Genomic DNA, 21836 nt, shown 5'->3' with positions numbered 1-21836 from the left:
TAAATTGCCTGAAAAACTGATGTCCAGAATACGATCATAGGCTAGCAACGCTGGCATGACCAGGGTCAGCTGTGATTGGTGCGATCAACAATGATATTGATCACACCAATCAGATTGCACAGACGCCAACTGACCCCACAGTGAGCACCCTGTACTTCTTCATTCTACCTGCAGACTTGTACAGGGTGGTCACTGTGTCATTCTGAGTGCTGTGCTGGGCCTTGTGCTGCCAAACACTTTTTCAAGCCTTTGCCATCACTGCTGGTGATCCTGCTGCTGAAGATTTTCCTGATCCTTCTCTGATCCGTTCCTGATCTTTGCTAATCCACCCCAATCTCCCCGTCTCTCTCCCTTCCTCCTTTTTTCACCTGATCGCTGGATTTTTGGCAGGTTTTTTCTTTTTTGTGCTTCCTGCAGCTGCCAAGCAGTAATCAGTGACTCAGATCACTCATCTGCACAAGTGCTCACTGTTTTCCAGGACTTTTTTGTGCATGTAAATTTTTCTCCCCTCTTTGCACCACCTCCGTGCTTGCACCAAGTGTTTATCAGCAGCACAAATCACTGATCTGTTCTTGCTGTTTTCCACAACTTTTTTTCCTTTGCTATTTTTCCTCCCCCACCCACAGTTTGCACCATTTCCATGCATGCATCGTACAGCCACAGAGCCGCTGATCAGATGCACATGACTGATTAGCACCAGTGCTTGCTTTTGGCAACAACTTTTTTTCTCCTGTCTATTTTCTTCATCCCCTTTTTGCACCACATCTGTGAATGTGTCCTACAGCTGTCGAGTGCTGGTCAGTGACTAACATCACTAACCGGCCTCCAGTTGTTGGGCTTTTTTTGTGTGAAAAAAGATTTGGATAGAAAGAAATTTAGTTTAGTTGATAGAACTAGATTAGGGACAGTAAAAATATACCATAGTAATCTATGACTTCTACAGTATTTTTTACTGAATTGAATCAGGGTTAGTGTCCAATTGTAAAGCGAAAAAAAGAAGCAAAACACATAAGTTAGATTAGTTGATAGGATTAGATTAGGGACAGTAAAAATATGCCATATTATCTGTCATCTACTACAGTATTTGTTACTGAATTTAGTCAGGGTTAGAGTCTGAGAGCGCAGAAAAAAGGAATCACATCCATGCATGCATCCGACAGCCAACGAGCGCTGAGACACATCACTGATTGACCTCGCGTTGTTGTTTTGTTTTGTTTTTCTGTGAGAGAAAGAGAATTAAAAAAATTATTTAGAATAGGGACAGTAAAAATATACACTGCTCAAAAAAATAAGGGGAACACTTAAACAACATAATATAAGTCCTAGTAAATCAAACTTCTGTAAAATCAAACTGTCCACTTAGGAAGCAACACTGTTTGACAATCAATTTCACATGCTGTTGTGCAAATGGAATAGACAACAGATGGAATTGATTGGCAATTATCAAGACACACTCACTAAAGGAGTGGTTCTGCAGGTGGGAAGCACAGGCCACATCTCAGTACCAATGCTTTCTGGCTGATGTTTTGGTCACTTTTGAATGTTGGTTGTGCTTTCACACTCGTGGTAGCTGAGACGGACTCTACAACCCACACAAGTGGCTCAGGTAGTGCAGCTCATCCAGGATGGCACATCAATGCAAGCTGTGGCAAGAAGGTTTGCTGTGTCTGTCAGTGTAGTGTCCAGAGGCTGGAGGCGCTACCAGGAGACAGGCCAGTACACCAGGAGATGTGGAGGGGGCCAACAACCCAGCAGCAGGACCGCTTCCTCTGCCTTTGTGCAAGGAGGAACAGGAGGAGCACTGCCAGAGCCCTACAAAATGACCTCCAGCAGGCCACAAATGTGCATGTGTCTGCACAAATGGTTGGAAACCGACTCCATGAGGATGGTCTGAGTGGCCGACGCCCACATATGTGGGTTGTGCTCACAGCCCAACACCATGCAGGCAAATTTGCCCTGTGCTCTTCACAGATGAAAGCAGGTTCACACTGAGCACATGTGACAGACATGGCAGAGTCTGGAGATGACGTGGAGAGTGATCTGCCTGCAATATCCTTCAGCATGACCGGTTTGGCAGTGGGTCAGTAATGGTGTGGGGTGACATTTCTTTAGAGGGCCGCACAGCCCTCCATGTGCTTGCCAGAGGAGGTAGCCTGACTGCCATTAGGTACCGAGATGAGATCCTCAGACCCCTTGTGAGACCATATGCTGGTGCGGTTGGCCCTGGGTTCCTCCTAATGCAGGACAATGCCAGACCTCATGTGGCTGGAGTGTGTCAGCAGTTCCTGCAAGATGAAGGCATTGGAGCTATGGACTGGCCCGTCCGTTCCCCAGACCTGAATCCGATTGAACACATCTGGGACATCATGTCTCACACCATCCACCAACGTCACGTTGCCCCACAGACTGTACAGGAGTTGGCGGATGTTTTACTCCAGGTTTTGGAGGAGATCCCTCAGGAGACCATCTGCTGCCTCATCAGGAGCATGCCCAGGCATTGTAGGGCGGTCATACAGGCACGTGGAGGCCACACACTACTGAGCATCATTTCCTTGTCTTGAGGCATTTCCACTGAAGTTGGATCAGCCTGTAATTTCATTTTCCACTTTGATTTTGAGCATCTTTCCAACTCCAGACCTCCGTGGGATATTAGTTTTGATTTACGTTGATCACTTTTAGGTTTTATTGTTCTCAACACATTCCACTATGTAATGAATAAAGATTTACAACTGGAATATTTCATTCAGTGATATCTAGGATGGGGGATTTTAGTGTTCCCTTTATTTTTTTGAGCAGTGTACCATACAATTCAGCATCTACTATACTACAGTATTTTTTGCTGAATTTAATCCGGGTTAGTGTTGGACAACAAAGCGGAAAAAAAGAATCACATCCATGCGTGCATCCTACAGCCATCAAGCGCTGTTCAACGACACATCACTGATCGAAATGCGGTTGTTGTATTGGGGTTTTTTTGTGTGTGAAAAATAATTTTTAAAAAATAATTTAGATTTGTTGATAGGATTAGATTACATTTTTTTCTCTTCTAAATAACAAAGTTTACACCAAGCACTCTCACACTCACCTGAATAAAGTTGGGTACACATACAAACACCCCATACCTGAAGAAATGTTCCGCTCGTTCCAAACATGGTATTCAGTGGAGAAGGCATATGCTTTCTTTGCTTCCGACACAGTAAGGGAGAGGATCCCACTTTTCTTAATTTTTCTGACTCCTCCTCTTCTTCAAGTGACACCGAATCACCACTTAGAGGCCCCAGGACAGTAAATGAACCAGTGTCCACCTTTTCTTACCCCATGTGCACCTCACCCAACAAAGATTATGAACAACAGATTCCTGATTTTGTGGTGCAATCAGTTATCAAATTTGACACCACTGGCCTCACAGAAATAGAATTTTTCAAAGTCTTTCTCTCTGAGGATTTTGTAAACCTCATGGTGACCGAGACAAATTTGTATGCCCTGCAATTTTCGACACAAAACCGCCCTTCGTCAATTTCTAACTGGACCCCTGTAGAAGCAGTAGAAATGATGCTTTGGGGCCTGGTTTTTCACATGGGGTTAGTGAAGAAGCCATAACTTTGGCAGTATTGGAGTGTTAATGTTTTATACAACACTCCAGTATTCCTCATGGCCATGACCCGTAAGACGGCCAGGTACAGAATTAAACTCTACAAGCTGTGCAGGAGTACCTCAGGGTACACTCACAGGTTTAGAGTTTATGAAGGTAAGGACATCCAGATTCAACCTCCTGAATGCTGCCCCTTGTCCTGGGAGTGAGTGGGAAAATCGTGTGGGATTTTGTGCACCCACTGCTGGATCAAGGTTATCACCTTTATGTAGATTACTTTTATACCAGCATACCACTCTTCAAGTCCCTCTCTGCATGAGCTACCGCAGCCTGCAGTACCGTCCGCAAAAATCAGAGAGGCCTCCCTTGGATGCTAATTGGGCAGATTCTCAGACAGGGTGAGAGCAGAGCCCAATGTGGTGACAAAATGCTGGTGGTTAAGTGCAAGGACAAGAGGGATGTTCTTTTCTTGACCACCATATATGGTGATGGCAGCACTCCGACCACTGTACAAGTTCTACACAGGTCCACAAGCTAAACTGTGTACTAGGGTACAACAAGAACATGGGGGAGTTGTTCTCTCTGCTCAAGTCCTCCAGCTGTAAAGTGCTATGAGAAAATCCAAGGTATGGTACAAGAAGCTGGCCGTGCACATCGTACAGATGACAATATACAACGCTTTTGTGTTACCATGATGTGCAGGTTAGACCGGTATGTACCTTCAGTTCTGGGAGGTAGTTATTAAGGCCCTAATTTTTGGCAGTCAGGATAAAGCTGGTCCCAGTACTTCCCTGACTGAAAGTGCTTATATCGTACCAGGACAACATTTCCCCATTGAGGTCCCTCAAACCTCAAAGAAAGGAAAATCACAAAAAATGGTGTCGAGTGTGTCACGGCAGGGGAATAAAAAGGACACTATTTGGCAATGAAACACCTGCCCCAACAAACCTGGCCTGTGTATAAAAGAATGCTTCAAACTGTACCACACATCCATAGATTACTAAATTCATATCTAACTTACACAAGTCATGTATACCAACCTGATGTACACTACATAACTCACGTATGCTAACCTGATATACACTACACAACTCACATTTGCCAACCTGACGTACACCACACAACTCGCATATGCCAACCTAATGCACTCTACATAACTTAAGTATGCTACTACATTATAAAATTTACAAACCAGGAAACACTGAATCAGTTCCAAAATGGGGTCACTTGTGTGGGGTTTACATTGTTTAGGCATATCAGGGGCTCTCCAAACGCAACATGATTCCCTCAGACCAATCCATCAAAGTCTGCATTACAAAATGTCACTCCTTCCCTTCTGAGCCCTGCTGTGCGCTGAAACACAAGTTTTCCTCCACATATGGAATATCAGTGTACTCAGGACAAATTTCTCAACAGATTTGGGGTCCATTTTCTCCTGTTAACCTTGTAAAAATGAAAAAATGTGGGGCTTAAACATTTTTGTGGAAAAAAATTAGATTTTTTTTATTTTCATGACTCAAGGTAATAATTTTCTGTGAAACACATTGGGGGTTCAAGGTGCTCACCACACATCTAGATATATTCCTTATGAGGTTTAGTTTCCAAAATGGGGTAATTTGTGGGGGATTTCCACTGTTTAGGCACATCAGGGTCTCTCAAAACGTGACATGACGTCTGCAGACCATTCCATCAAAGTGTGCATTCAAAACCGTCACTCCTTACCTTTTAAGCCCTGCCGTGCACCCAAAATATATAAAAAATTGGGGGCTAAAAGATAATTTTTGTGGGAGAAATGTGAATTTTTATTTTCACAGCTCTACATTATAAGCTTATGTAAACACCTGGGAGTTCAGGGTGCTAACCACACATCTAGAGAAGTTCCTTCAGGGTTCTAGTTACCAAATTGTGGGGAGTTTCTACTGTTTAAGCACATCAGGGACTGTCCAAACACGACATGGCATCCACTAATTATTACAGTTAATTTTGCTTTCAAAAAGTCATATAGTGCTCTGTCATGGTTCCCAATGGCAAGGGAACGTCAGAGAACATAAATAACAGAACAGCTCTTGGGTGATGGAATCTCGAGCTGACCGTGAGCTAAACCTACCACACAACTAACAGTGGCCGGGTGGCGTACCTACGTTTTATCCCTAGACGCCTAGCGCCAGCCGGAGGACTAACTAACCCTAATAGAGGAAAAGACAGACCTGGCTTACCTCTAGGGAAATTCCCCCAAAAAGGAGACAGAAGCCCCCCACATATATTGACGGTGAGTTCAGAGGAAAAGACATACGCAGTATGAAGGTAGGTTCAGCAAAGCGAGGTCCGCTTACTAGATAGCAAGAAGATACAATAGGGAACTTCACGGTCAGCTGAAAACCCTATTAAAGTACCATCCCGAAAGTACTTTAAGACTCATGTGTCAACTCATGACACCGGAGTGGCAGTTTTGGCCCACAAGAGCTTCCAGCTACAGAAAAATAACATAACTGTGAACTGGAACAAAAATGCGAAACAAACTTAGGACTAAGAGTCCAACTTAGCTGATAGTAGTCTAGAAGCAGGAACATGCAACAGAAAGGCTCTGGTTACATAGATGGCCGGCACTAGAATAACTGAGCAGCAAGGCTAAATAGGATACACCCATATCCTGATGGAAACAGGTGAACAGAGAAAGTGAAGCACACAAGTCCAGTACCACCAGTGGCCACCGGGGGAGCCCAAAATCCAATTTCACAACAGTACCCCCCCTCAAGGAGGGGGCACCGAACCCTCACAAGAACCACCAGGGCGATCAGGACGAGCCCTATGAAAGGCACGGACCAAATCAGAGGCATGAACATCAGAGGCTGTCACCCAAGAATTATCCTCTTGACCGTAGCCCTTCCACTTGACCAGATACTGAAGTTTCCGTCTGGAAACACGGGAGTCCAAGATCTTCTCCACAACGTACTCCAATTCACCCTCAACCAACACCGGAGCGGGAGGCTCAACGGAAGGCACAACCGGTACCTCATACCTGCGCAATAATGACCGATGGAAGACATTATGGATAGAAAAAGATGCTGGGAGGTCCAATCGAAAGGACACGGGGTTAAGAATCTCCAAAATATTATACGGGCCGATGAACCGAGGCTTAAACTTAGGAGAAGAAACCCTCATAGGGACAAAACGAGAAGACAACCACACCAAGTCCCCAACACGAAGACGAGGACCAACACGACGACGGCGGTTAGCAAAATGCCGAGTCTTCTCCTGGGACAACTCCAAATTGTCCACCACCTGTCCCCAAATCCGATGCAACCTATCCACCACAGTATCCACTCCAGGACAATCCGAAGACTCCACCTGACCGGAAGAAAAACGAGGATGAAACCCCGAATTGCAAAAGAAAGGAGAAACCAAAGTGGCAGGACTAGCCCGATTATTGAGGGCAAACTCCGCCAACGGCAAAAAGGCAACCCAGTCATCCTGATCCGCAGACACAAAACACCTCAAATAAGTCTCCAAGGTCTGATTAGTTCGCTCAGTCTGGCCATTAGTCTGAGGATGGAACGCAGATGAAAAAGACAAATCAATGCCCATCCTAGCACAGAACGCCCGCCAAAATCTAGACACGAACTGGGTCCCCCTGTCAGAAACGATATTCTCCGGAATACCATGCAAGCGAACCACATTTTGAAAAAACAGAGGAACCAACTCGGATGAGGAAGGCAACTTAGGCAAGGGCACCAAATGAACCATCTTTGAAAAACGGTCACACACCACCCAGATGACAGACATTTTCTGAGAAACAGGGAGATCAGAAATAAAATCCATAGAGATGTGAGTCCAAGGCCTCTTCGGAATAGGCAAAGATAACAACAATCCGCTAGCCCGAGAACAACAAGGTTTGGCCCGAGCACAAACATCACAAGACTGCACAAAAACTCGTACATCTCGAGACAGGGAAGGCCACCAGAAGGACCTAGCCACCAAATCCCTGGTACCAAAGATCACCTGCCAACACAGAAGAATGAACCTCCGAGATGACTCTACTGGTCCAATCATCAGGAACAAACAGTCTACCAGGCGGGCAACGATCAGGTCTATCCGCCTGAAACTCCTGCAAAGCCCGTCGCAGGTCTGAGGAAACAGCAGATAATATCACCCCATCCTTAAGGATACCTGTAGGTTCAGAATCACCAGGGGAATCAGGCTCAAAACTCCTAGAAAGGGCATCCGCCTTCACATTTTTAGAACCTGGTAAGTATGAGACCACAAAATTAAACCGAGAGAAAAACAACGACCAGCGCGCCTGTCTAGGATTCAGGCGCTTGGCAGACTCAAGATAAATCAAATTCTTGTGATCGGTCAATACCACCACCTGATGTCTAGCCCCCTCAAGCCAATGACGCCACTCCTCAAAAGCCCACTTCATAGCCAAAAGCTCCCGATTACCAATATCATAATTTCGCTCGGCGGGCGAAAATTTTCGAGAAAAGAACGCACAAGGTCTCATCACGGAGCAGTCGGAACTTTTCTGCGACAAGACCGCCCCAGCTCCGATCTCGGAAGCATCGACCTCAACCTGAAAAGGAAGAGTAACATCAGGCTGACGCAACACAGGGGCGGAAGAAAAGCGGCGCTTAAGCTCCCGAAAGGCATCCACAGCAGCAGGGGACCAATCAGCAACATCAGCACCCTTTTTGGTCAAATCAGTCAAAGGTTTATGTTGTGAATTTACCTTTTTGGCTCCCTCTAGTGGTTACTAGTGATTTGACTCTGGGAATGTCTGCCATCCCTTGTATGCTCACCTGGGTCGTTAGGTCAGGGGTGTTGCTATATAAGCTCCCTGGACCTTCAGTTCAATGCCTGGCAACGTTGTAATCAGAGCTAATCTGTTGTGCTCTTGTCTACTGATCCTGGTTCCTGCTAGATTAAGCTAAGTCTGCTTTCTTGCTTTTTGCTATTTGTTTTTGTTTGCATTTTTGTCCAGCTTGTACATAATCTGTATCCTAACCTTGCTGGAAGCTCTAGGGAGGCTGGAGTTCTCCCCCCGGGCCGTTAGACGGTTCGGGGGTTCTTGAATTTCCAGTGTGGATTTTTGATAGGGTTTTTGTTGACCATATAAGTTATCTTACTACATTCTGCTATTAGTAAGTGGGCCTCTCTTTGCTAAACCTAGTTCATCTCTGTGTTTGTCATTTCCTCTTACCTCACCGTTATTATTTGTGGGGGGCTTGTATCCAACTTTTGGGGTCTATTCTCTGGAGGCAAGAGAGGTCTTTGTTTTCCTCTTCTAGGGGTAGTTAGTCCTCCGGCTGGCGCGAGACATCTAGCGACCTACGTAGGCATGTTCCCCGGCTACTTCTAGTGTTGGCGTTAGGAGTAGATATATGGTCAACCCAGTTACCACTGCCCTATGAGCTGGATTTTTGTACTTCGCAGACTTACTTGTTCCTCTGAGACCCTCGCCATTGGGGTCATAACAGTTTGCCAGGCCAGTATTAAATGTTAAATGCATTGCAGAAGCGGGATTATAAGAAAGAAAATTCTGAGTTTTTTTTTCTCTTTCTCATTTTTTTTTCTTTTCCCCTTTACCTCTGAGTGGCTTGTGTTTGCTGCAGACATGAATGTCCAGACCTTGATTACAGGTGTGGACCAGCTTACTGCTCGTGTGCAGGGCATACAAGATTATGTTATCAGAAATTCTATGTCAGAACCTAAGATACCGATTCCTGAACTGTTTTCCGGAGACCGATTTAAATTTAGAAATTTCAGGAATAATTGTAAATTGTTTTTGTCCCTGAGACCCTGTTCATCTGGAGACTCCGCTCAGCAAGTTAAAATTGTTATTTCTTTTTTACGGGGCGACCCTCAGGATTGGGCCTTCTCGCTGGCGCCAGGAGATCCGGCATTGGCTGATATTGATGCGTTTTTTCTGGCGCTCGGTTTGCTTTATGAGGAACCCAATCTTGAGATTCAGGCAGAAAAAGCCTTGCTGGCTATGTCTCAGGGCCAGGACGAGGCTGAAGTGTATTGCCAAAAATTTCGGAAATGGTCCGTGCTGACCCAGTGGAACGAGTGTGCATTGGCTGCAAATTTCAGAAATGGCCTTTCTGAAGCCATTAAGAATGTGATGGTGGGTTTTCCCATTCCCACAGGTCTGAATGATTCCATGGCCCTGGCAATTCAAATCGACCGGCGGTTGCGGGAGCGCAAAACCGCAAATTCCCTCATGGTGTTGTCTGAACAGGCACCTGATTTAATGCAATGTGATAGAATCCTGACTAGAAATGAGCGGAAAATTCATAGACGCCAGAATGGCTTGTGTTACTACTGTGGTGATTCTACACATGTTATCTCAGCATGCTCTAAACGTCTTACTAGGGTTGTTAGTCCTGTCGCCATTGGTAATTTGCAACCTAAATTTATTCTATCTGTAACTTTGATTTGCTCACTGTCATCGTATCCTGTCATGGCGTTTGTAGACTCAGGTGCTGCCCTGAGTCTGATGGATCTGTCATTTGCCAAGCGCTGCGGTTTTGTTCTGGAGCCATTAGAAAATCCTATCCCTCTTAGGGGTATTGATGCTACGCTTTTGGCAAAAAATAAACCGCAGTTTTGGACACAGGTTACCATGTGCATGACTCCCGAACATCGGGAGGTGATACGTTATTCTGGATTATCTCAATGAGAATAACTGTTTAACTCCATATCAGCATGGGTTTATGAGAAATCGCTCCTGTCAAACCAATCTAATCAGTTTTTATGAAGAGGTAAGCTATAGGCTGGACCACGGTGAGTCATTGGACGTGGTATATCTCGATTTTTCCAAAGGGTTTGATACCGTGCCGCACAAGAGGTTGGTACACAAAATGAGAATGCTTGGTCTGGGGGAAAATGTGTGTAAATGGGTTAGTAACTGGCTTAGTGATAGAAAGCAGAGGGTGGTTATAAATGGTATAGTCTCTAACTGGGTCGCTGTAACCAGTGGGGTACCGCAGGGGTCGGTATTGGGACCTGTTCTCTTCAACATATTCATTAATGATCTGGTAGAAGGTTTACACAGTAAAATATTGATATTTGCAGATGATACAAAACTATGTAAAGCAGTCAATACAAGAGAAAATAGTATTCTGCTACAGATGGATCTGGATAAGTTGGAAACTTGGGCTGAAAGGTGGCAGATGAGGTTTAACAATGATAAATGTAAGGTTATACACATGGGAAGAAGGAATCAATATCACCATTACACACTGAATGGGAAACCACTGGGTAAATCTGACAGGGAGAAGGACTTGGGGATCCTAGTTAATGATAAACTTACCTGGAGCAGCCAGTGCCAGGCAGCAGCTGCCAAGGCAAACAGGATCATGGGGTGCATTAAAAGAGGTCTGGATACACATGATGAGAGCATTATACTGCCTTTGTACAAATCCCTAGTTAGACCGCACATGGAGTACTGTGTCCAGTTTTGGGCACCGGTGCTCAGGAAGGATATAATGGAACTAGAGAGAGTACAAAGGAGGGCAACAAAATTAATAAAGGGGATGGGAGAACTACAATACCCAGATAGATTAGCGAAATTAGGATTATTTAGTCTAGAAAAAAGACGACTGAGGGGCGATCTAATAACCATGTATAAGTATATAAGGGGACAATACAAATATCTCGCTGAGGATCTGTTTATACCAAGGAAGGTGACGGGCACAAGGGGGCATTCTTTGCGTCTGGAGGAGAGAAGGTTTTTCCACCAACATAGAAGAGGATTCTTTACTGTTAGGGCAGTGAGAATCTGGAATTGCTTGCCTGAGGAGGTGGTGATGGCGAACTCAGTCGAGGGGTTCAAGAGAGGCCTGGATGTCTTCCTGGAGCAGAACAATATTGTATCATACAATTATTAGGTTCTGTAGAAGGACGTAGATCTGGGGATTTATTATGATGGAATATAGGCTGAACTGGATGGACAAATGTCTTTTTTCGGCCTTACTATGTTACTATGTTACTATGTTTTCTTGTTCTGCATAAGATGCATGATTTGGTTGTTTTGGGTTTGCCATGGTTACAGACCCATAATCCAGTCTTGGACTGGAAGGCAATGTCGGTGTCAAGTTGGGGCTGCCATGGAATTCATGGAGATTCCCTGCCCTTGTCTATTGCTTCTTCTACGCCTTCGGAAGTTCCGGCGTATTTGTCTGATTATCAGGATGTCTTCAGCGAGTCTAAGTCCAGTGCACTGCCTCCTCATAGGGAATGTGACTGTGCAATAGATTTGATTCCTGGCAGTAAGTTTCCTAAGGGGAGACTGTTTAATTTGTCGGTACCTGAACATACCGCGATGCGTTCATATATCAAGGAGTCTCTTGAGAAGGGGCATATCCGTCCTTCTTCTTCCCCTCTTGGTGCGGGATTCTTTTTTGTGGCCAAAAAGGACGGATCTTTGAGGCCTTGTATTGACTATCGGCTTTTAAACAAGATCACTGTCAAATTTCAGTATCCTTTGCCGCTGTTGTCAGACTTGTTTGCCCGGATTAAAGGTGCCAAGTGGTTCACCAAGATAGACCTTCGTGGTGCGTACAACCTTGTGCGCATTAAGCAAGGCGATGAATGGAAAACCGCATTCAATACGCCCGAAGGTCATTTTGAGTACTTGGTGATGCCATTTGGGCTCTCTAATGCACCTTCAGTTTTTCAGTCCTTCATGCATGACATTTTCCGGAAGTATCTGGATAAATTTTTGATTGTTTATCTGGATGATATTCTGGTTTTTTCTGATGATTGGGACTCGCATGTGGAGCAGGTCAGGATGGTTTTTAAGATTTTGCGTGAAAATTCTTTGTTTGTTAAAGGCTCAAAGTGTCTCTTTGGTGTACAGAGGGTTCCCTTTTTGGGGTTCATTTTTTCCCCTTCTGCTGTGGAGATGGACCCAGTCAAGGTCCAAGCTATTCATGATTGGACTCAACCCTCGTCAGTTAAGAGTCTTCAGAAGTTCTTGGGTTTTGCTAACTTCTACCGTCGTTTTATCGCAAATTTTTCTAGCGTTGTTAAACCATTGACGGATATGACCAAGAAAGGCTCTGATGTAGCTAACTGGGCTCCTGCTGCCGTGGAGGCTTTCCAGGAGTTGAAACGCCGGTTTACTTCGGCGCCTGTTTTGTGCCAACCTGACACCTCACTTCCCTTTCAGGTGGAGGTGGATGCTTCGGAGATTGGGGCAGGGGCCGTTTTGTCGCAGAGAGGCCCTGGTTGCTCTACTATGAGACCTTGTGCCTTTTTCTCCAGGAAGTTTTCGCCGGCAGAGTGAAATTATGATGTGGGCAATCGGGAGTTGTTGGCCATGAAGTGGGCATTTGAGGAGTGGCGTCATTGGCTCGAGGGTGCTAAGCATCGTGTGGTGGTCTTGACTGATCACAAAAATCTGATGTATCTCGAGTCTGCTAAACGCCTGAATCCTAGACAGGCCCGCTGGTCATTGTTTTTCTCCCGTTTTGACTTTGTGGTCTCGTATTTACCAGGTTCTAAGAATGTGAAGGCCGATGCTCTGTCTAGGAGCTTTGTGCCTGATGCTCCTGGAGTCGCTGAACCTGTGGGTATTCTTAAGGAAGGAGTTATCTTGTCAGCTATTTCTCCTGATCTGCGGCGTGTGTTGCAGAGATTTCAGGCTGGTAGGCCTGACTCTTGTCCATCTGACAGATTGTTTGTGCCTGCTAAATGGACCAGCAGAGTAATTTCCGAGGTTCATTCCTCAGTGTTGGCAGGGCACCCGGGAATTTTTGGCACCAGAGATCTGGTGGCCAGGTCCTTTTGGTGGCCTTCCTTGTCAATGGATGTGCGGTCATTTGTGCATTCCTGTGGAACTTGTGCTCGAGCTAAGCCTTGCTGTTCTCGTGCCAGCGGGTTGCTCTTGCCCTTGCCTGTCCCGAAGAGACCTTGGACACACATCTCTATGGATTTCATTTCTGATCTTCCGGTGTCTCAGGGCATGTCTGTCATCTGGGTGATATGTGATCGTTTCTCCAAGATGGTCCATTTGGTTCCTTTGCCTAAGCTGCCCTCCTCTTCTGATCTGGTTCCTGTGTTCTTCCAGAACGTGGTTCGTTTGCACGGCATTCCTGAGAATATTGTGTCGGACAGAGGATCCCAGTTTGTTTCCAGGTTCTGGCGATCCTTTTGTGGTAGGATGGGCATTGATTTGTCGTTTTCGTCCGCTTTTCATCCCCAGACTAACGGACAAACGGAGCGAACTAATCAGACTCTGGAGGCTTATTTGAGGTGTTTTGTCTCTTCTGATCAGGATGATTGGGTGACCTTCTTGCCGTTGGCTGAATTTGCCCTTAATAATCGGGCTAGTTCCGCCACCTTGGTTTCGCCATTTTTCTGCAACTCTGGTTTCCATCCTCGTTTTTCCTCGGGACATGTGGAGCCTTCTGACTGTCCTGGGGTGGATTCTGTGGTGGATAGGTTGCAGCGGATCTGGAGTCATGTGGTGGACAACTTGAAGTTGTCACAGGAGAAGGCTCAGCGTTTTGCCAACCGCCGCCGCGGTGTGGGTCCCCGACTTCGCGTTGGGGATTTGGTATGGCTGTCTTCTCGATTTGTTCCTATGAAGGTCTCCTCTCCCAAATTTAAGCCTCGCTTCATTGGTCCTTACAAGATATTGGAAATCCTTAATCCTGTATCCTTTCGCCTGGATCTTCCGGTGTCGTTTGCCATTCACAAATTATTTCATAGGTCCTTGTTGCGGCGGTACATTGTGCCTGTGGTCCCTTCTGCTGAGCCTCCTGCTCCGGTGTTGGTTGAGGGCGAGTTGGAGTACGTGGTGGAGAAGATCTTAGATTCTCATCTCTCCAGGCGGAGGCTTCAGTACCTGGTCAAGTGGAAGGGCTATGGTCAGGAGGATAATTCCTGGGTGGTCGCCTCTGATGTGCATGCGGCCGATTTGGTTCGTGCCTTTCACACCGCTCATCCTGATCGCCCTGGTGGTCTTGGTGAGGGTTCGGTGACCCCTCACTAAGGGGGGGGGTACTGTTGTGAATTTACCTTTTTGGCTCCCTCTAGTGGTTACTAGTGATTTGACTCTGGGAATGTCTGCCATCCCTTGTATGCTCACCTGGGTCGTTAGGTCAGGGGTGTTGCTATATAAGCTCCCTGGACCTTCAGTTCAATGCCTGGCAACGTTGTAATCAGAGCTAATCTGTTGTGCTCTTGTCTACTGATCCTGGTTCCTGCTAGATTAAGCTAAGTCTGCTTTCTTGCTTTTTGCTATTTGTTTTTGTTTGCATTTTTGTCCAGCTTGTACATAATCTGTATCCTAACCTTGCTGGAAGCTCTAGGGAGGCTGGAGTTCTCCCCCCGGGCCGTTAGACGGTTCGGGGGTTCTTGAATTTCCAGTGTGGATTTTTGATAGGGTTTTTGTTGACCATATAAGTTATCTTACTACATTCTGCTATTAGTAAGTGGGCCTCTCTTTGCTAAACCTAGTTCATCTCTGTGTTTGTCATTTCCTCTTACCTCACCGTTATTATTTGTGGGGGGCTTGTATCCAACTTTTGGGGTCTATTCTCTGGAGGCAAGAGAGGTCTTTGTTTTCCTCTTCTAGGGGTAGTTAGTCCTCCGGCTGGCGCGAGACATCTAGCGACCAACGTAGGCATGTTCCCCGGCTACTTCTAGTGTTGGCGTTAGGAGTAGATATATGGTCAACCCAGTTACCACTGCCCTATGAGCTGGATTTTTGTACTTCGCAGACTTACTTGTTCCTCTGAGACCCTCGCCATTGGGGTCATAACAGGTTTAGCAACATCAGAAAAACCAGTTATAAATCGACGATAAAAATTAGCAAAGCCCAAAAATTTCTGAAGGCTCTTAAGAGAAGAAGGTTGCGTTCAATCACAAATAGCCCGAACCTTGACAGGATCCATCTCAATGGAAGAGGGGGAAAAAATGTACCCCAAAAAAGAAATCTTTTGAACCCCAAAAATACACTTAGAACCCTTCACACACAAGGAATTAGCCCGCAAAACCTGAAAAACCCTCTGTTGGACATGAGAATCCCAGTCATCCGAAAAAATCAAAATATCATCCAGATACATGATCATAAATTTATCCAAATATTCACGGAAAATGTCATGCATAAAGGACTGAAAGACTGAAGGGGCATTTGAAAGACCAAAAGGCATTACTAAATACTCAAAATGGCCCTCGGGCGTATTAAATGCGGTTTTCCACTCATCCCCCTGCTTAATTCGCACCAAATTATACGCCCCACGGAGATCAATCTTAGAGAACCACTTAGCCCCTTTTATTCGAGCAAACAAATCAGTCAGCAGTGGCAGAGGATACTGATATTTGACTGTAATTTTATTCAAGAGTCGATAATCAATACACGGCCTCAAAGAGCCATCTTTTTTAGATACAAAGAAAAAACCGGCTCCTAAGGGAGATGAAGAAGGACGAATATGTCCCTTTTCCAGGGACTCCTTAATATATTCTCGCATAGCCGCATGTTCAGGTACAGATAGATTAAATAAACGACCCTTTGGAAATTTACTGCCCGGAATCAGATCTATGGTACAATCGCAATCTCTGTGAGGAGGTAGTGAACCAAGCTTAGGCTCCTCAAAAACATCACGATAATCAGATAAAAATTCCGGAATCTCAGAGGGAATAGATGACGAAATGGAAACCAAAGGTACGTCCCCATGAGCCCCCTGACATCCCCAGCTTAACACAGACATTGCTTTCCAGTCAAGGACTGGGTTATGAGATTGTAACCATGGTAATCCGAGCACCAAAACGTCATGTAGATTGTACAACACAAGGAAGCGAATCATCTCCTGATGGTCTGGATTCATACGCATAGTCACTTGTGTCCAGTATTGTGGTTTATTACTAGCCAATGGTGTAGAGTCAATACCCTTCAGAGGTATAGGAACTTCCAGAGGCTCTAGATCAAACCCACAGCGCCTGGCAAAGGACCAATCCATTAGACTCAAAGCGGCGCCAGAGTCGACATAGGCATCCGCGGTAATTGACGATAATGAACAAATCAAGGTCACAGACAGAATAAACTTAGACTGTAAAGTGCCAATTGAAATAGACTTATCAACCTTTTTTGTACGTTTAGAGCATGCTGATATAACATGAGTTGAATCACCACAATAGAAGCACAACCCATTTTTTCGCCTAAAATTCTGCCGTTCGCTTCTGGACAGAATTCTATCACATTGCATATTTTCTGGAGCCTTCTCAGAAGACACCGCCAAATGGTGCACAGGTTTGCGCTCCCGCAAACGCCGATCAATCTGAATAGCCATTGTCATGGACTCATTCAGACCTGTAGGTGCAGGGAACCCCACCATAACATCTTTAATGGCATCAGAGAGACCCTCTCTGAAATTCGCCGCCAGGGCGCACTCATTCCACTGAGTAAGCACAGACCATTTACGAAATTTTTGGCAGTATATTTCAGCTTCATCTTGCCCTTGAGATAGGGCCATCAAGGCTTTTTCAGCCTGAATCTCTAAGTTAGGTTCCTCATAAAGCAACCCCAAAGCCAGAAAAAACGCATCCACATTGAGCAACGCAGGATCCCCGGGTGCCAATGCAAATGCCCTGTCTTGAGGGTCACCCCGCAGCAAGGAAATTACTATCCTAACCTGCTGTGTGGGATCTCCAGCGGAGCGAGATCTCAGGGAAAGAAATAATTTACAATTATTTTTGAAATTCAGGAAACGAGATCTATCCCCGGAGAAAAATTCTGGTATAGGAATTCTAGGTTCAGATATAGGAGCATGAATAACAAAATCCTGTAAATTTTGAACCTTCGTAGCAAGATTATTCAAACCTGTAGCCAAACTCTGAGGATCCATTTTAATCAGGTGAGATCAGAGCCATTCAAGGATTAGAAGGAGAGAGAGAGAGAAAGGCTGCAATTAGAGCAGAAATGCAACTAAGTCAACTATAGAGCAAGCTCAGAGGAAAAAAAAAATAAAAATCTGCAGACTTCTTTTTCTCTCCTTTCTTCTGCCAACGGTTTTAACACTGGGCCGGCCATACTGTCATGGTTCCCAATGGCAAGGGAACGTCAGAGAACATAAATAACAGAACAGCTCTTGGGTGATGGAATCTCGAGCTGACCGTGAGCTAAACCTACCACACAACTAACAGTGGCCGGGTGGCGTACCTACGTTTTATCCCTAGACGCCTAGCGCCAGCCGGAGGACTAACTAACCCTAATAGAGGAAAAGACAGACCTGGCTTACCTCTAGGGAAATTCCCCCAAAAAGGAGACAGAAGCCCCCCACATATATTGACGGTGAGTTCAGAGGAAAAGACATACGCAGTATGAAGGTAGGTTCAGCAAAGCGAGGTCCGCTTACTAGATAGCAAGAAGATACAATAGGTAACTTCACGGTCAGCTGAAAACCCTATTAAAGTACCATCCCGAAATTACTTTAAGACTCATGTGTCAACTCATGACACCGGAGTGGCAATTTCGGCCCACAAGAGCTTCCAGCTACAGAAAAATAACATAACTGTGAACTGGAACAAAAATGCAAAACAAACTTAGGACTAAGAGTCCAACTTAGCTGATAGTAGTCTAGAAGCAGGAACATGCAACAGAAAGGCTCTGGTTACATAGATGGCCGGCACTAGAATAACTGAGCAGCAAGGCTAAATAGGATACACCCATATCCTGATGGAAACAGGTGAACAGAGAAAGTGAAGCACACAAGTCTAGTACCACCAGTGACCACCGGGGGAGCCCAAAAACCAAACTCACAACAGTGCTCTTTCCTTTCCGAGCCCTACCGTGCTCCTAAACAGTGGTTTTACCCCATATATGGGGTATCTGCGTTCTCAGGAGAAATTGCACAACAATTTTTGGAGTCCATTATCTCCTCTTACCATTGTGAAAATAAAAATCTGGAGACTAAAAGATAATTTTTGTGGAAAATTTGTGATTTTTATTTTCACAGCAATACATTATAAACTTCTGTAAAGCACGTGGGGGTTCAAGGTGTTTGAGGGGTTTAGTTTCCAAAATGTCACCACTTATGGGGGGTTTCCACTGTTTAGGCATATAAGGGGCTCTCCTAATGCGCATGGCATCCGCTCTCTGTTCCAGTCAATTTTATATTAAAAGAGTCAAACGGTGCTCCTTCCCTTCCAACCCCTGCCATGCGCCCAAACAGTGGTTTTCCCCCACATATGAGGTAACAACATACTCAGGAGAAATTGAACAACAAATTTTGGTGTTCATTTTATCATGGTACCCTTGTGAAAATAAAGAAATTTGGGTCTAAAGTTACATTTTTGTGAAACAAAATTAAATGTTTAAAAAAACACCTGAAGGGTTAATATAATTCTCGATTACAGTTTTTAGAATAGTGTCAATTTTGACCTTTTTTTCATATAGGCCCCTCAAAGTCACTTCAAATTTGATGCAGTACTTAAAAAAATGGTTCTGTGAAATTGGTTGGAAAAATGAGTAATCGCTGATCAACTTTTAACCCTTCTAACTTCCTAGCAAAAAAAAATATGTTTCAAAAATGATGTGATGATGTAAAGTAGACATTTGGGGAATGTTATTTATTAACTATTTTGTGAGACATAACTTTCTGGTTTAAAACCATAAAAATTAAAAGTTTGAAAATTGCTTAACTGTCGCCAAATTTCCAATTTTTTCACAAATAAACACAAGTCATATTGAACAAATAGGGCTATACCACTGTCAATTCTGGAACAATGGGGAATGAAAGAGGTTAACATAATATGTTCTTTTTAGGCTTGCATGGCTGACATTATTTTTTTTAAATCTGGTAAAGCCCTCTTTGTAAAGGTGAGCAAAATGATGAAGGCACCACTTTGATTATCAAACATGCTATGTATGATACAACTCCCGGGTCAACATTTTCCAATTAGGATCCATTTTTAGAAGAAGAATCTGAATGGATTCTATTTGATTTCCAGTGTGTCCAGCATGTGCAACGCAATAAAATAAAGTTATGGATGTCTTCTCTAATCTTGTCAGTTATATATACTGGATTCATGCTGATGTATCTTGTTAAACATTTGAATTTTAAATTAGTCTGGAGCCATAGAAAATCCTTTTAGGTTCACATATGGTCACCAGGCCACACATTGCCTCCTTTAAGTTTCAAACTCCTGACTAAAGTACTTATGTAACGCCAAATCCAGTGTTAGTCATAAAAAATGTTTTTGAAAAAATGTTAATGGCTTTTTTGCGCTAGTTCACAAATCATTATATTTTACAAATAAAACATGTATTTATTGTTTGAAGAAACCAAAGGAGACTGATAGCTGGCGGGACACCACGGTGCCTTCCTCAAGAAAGTGCTATAAACGATTCCCCTGACTTAGAGATAAATTTGTTCTTTACATTAATGTAATGCAGATTGAACCCTAATGCTATAGTTCATCATATACATATTCAGAATTTTAAAGGTTTATCATCTCTAAGGATTTTAAACTCTCTATTAATAAGAGGCCGGTGGGAGAAATAATGAGAACCATGACAGGAATGGTCTCAACATTTTATCGTTCCATTTTTTTCTCTCTTTTTTCTCTAGCACATGTTTGGAAAGAAAGTTTCTTACACAACAGAATTTGGGGAACAGCACCGTTATGAAGTTGTCTATTTGCAGAGTTCAGCTGAATTTTTAATTAGTTGAAGTTTATTGTTTAAAATCACAACACTCAAGCAGGAGTAATTCATAATAGTCCAAGATACACCCAGCCAAAAAATGCTGTGGAAGCAAACGTGCGTTCCCGGATAATCGTAGCTCAGTTGGCTGCTGCAATGTATATTGAATTTCCCGCCTCTGACCCATATTCATTAAGGATTCTGTATAGTTCCAGTGCCAGAAATTCCCATTTATTAAACGCTGGTTTAAAACGTTGTTCTTTGTCTTTGTATTGTACAATTACTGCAGTTAGAACTTACCTGAGGTATTTAAACATGGCCACAGATAACTGTGTTCCCTTTAAGCTTTCATAGGGGTTGTCCATTGGAAAGCTATTGTTTCTCCTAAAATGCTGAAAATGAGTTAGGCTAGTTTCACATTTGCGGTTAAGTCTGCAGCGTATTGTCCGCAACTGCAAACGCATGCAAAAATGCATGCAAACGTCTGATGACGCAGCGTTTTTTATCCGCACATAACTTACACATGATGGTAAAAAAACGCAGCGTTTGCATGCGTTTTTACATATGTTTGCGCTTTTTATGCGCATGCGTTTGATATTTTCCAGAGGGTGTGTCTTTAATGGGCATGTCTAAATCAGTTCCTGGACATGCGCAGTCCGAAGTGCGCAAGCGCATCAAACACATGCGTACGCATGCGTTCCCATAGACAGCAATGTGTTTTTTTGCCGCATTCCTAGCGCTAACATAATACGTTTCTAGGCGGCAAATTGACACCTCTAAAATTACTACATGTAGCGTTTACTGCGCCAAGCTGCAGACGACGAAACGACGCATGCGTCGTCAAACGCGGCAAAACGCAATCAAACGCAGACACATGCGTCCCTAATGTTAAATATAGGAAAACGCAACGCATGCGGAAAATTGCGGCATAAACGCTGCGGACACAACCGCAAATGTGAAACCGGCCTTAATAACAAACACAAAAATATTTACTCCCCTCTGCAATGCCTGAGCCTTCATAATCTGAGGTTGTCCAGTACCCTACTAGTGTCTTCTATCAGCGGATCACTCTGCTTTTCTCCTGGTACAGCAAGTAAATTGCTGTAGCCTAAAGGGGTGAATTACTCTCTGAATATGAACATTAACACTTCTACTGCCTACCACCAAGACATTATTATTTATATGCCCTAGACCAGTGGTCTTGAACACAGCTGGATATATGGCCTCACTTGCACCAGGCTGGAAAGACTAAATCTGCAATAGGCAAGCAGCTTGGTGTGATGAAATCAACTGTGGGATCAATAATAAGAAAATGGGAGACATACAAGACCACTGATAATCTCACTTGATTTGGAGCTCCACTCAAGATCTCACCCTGTGGGGTCAAAATGATTACAAGAACGGTGAGCAAAAATCCCAGAACCACACAGGGGGACCTATTGAATGTCCTGCATAGAGCTAGAACCACCGTAACAAAGGCTACCATCAGTAACACACCAAGCCACCAGGGACTGAGATCCTGCAGTGCCAGACATGTCCCCCTCCTTAAGCCAGTACATGTCCAGGCCCATTTGAAGTTTGCTAGAGAGCATT

The 21836-nt window shown here is 44.3% G+C and overlaps 1 protein-coding gene across 4 annotated transcripts in view; it reads left to right on the top strand.

Moving 5' to 3' along the window:
* ADAMTSL1 (ADAMTS like 1) overlaps positions 1 to 21836 on the top strand; it is a 481733-nt gene that overhangs the window by 417439 nt on the left and 42458 nt on the right. Inside the window, exon 24 of one of the 4 annotated variants that reach the window (XM_077249800.1) lies at positions 20170 to 20499. The exons of the other annotated variants lie outside the window; for them this stretch is intronic. Coding sequence (XP_077105915.1) covers positions 20170 to 20228 — 59 coding nt within the window. The 3' untranslated portion in view covers positions 20229 to 20499. Of the gene's footprint in view, positions 1 to 20169; positions 20500 to 21836 lie in introns of those variants that run through there. 4 annotated transcript variants of the gene reach the window in all.

Source organism: Ranitomeya variabilis, chromosome 1 (genome assembly GCF_051348905.1).
Source record: "Ranitomeya variabilis isolate aRanVar5 chromosome 1, aRanVar5.hap1, whole genome shotgun sequence".
NCBI lineage: Eukaryota > Metazoa > Chordata > Amphibia > Anura > Dendrobatidae > Ranitomeya > Ranitomeya variabilis.
Note: the sequence above shows the minus strand (reverse complement) of the source record. Positions and strands in the feature narration are given on the sequence as shown.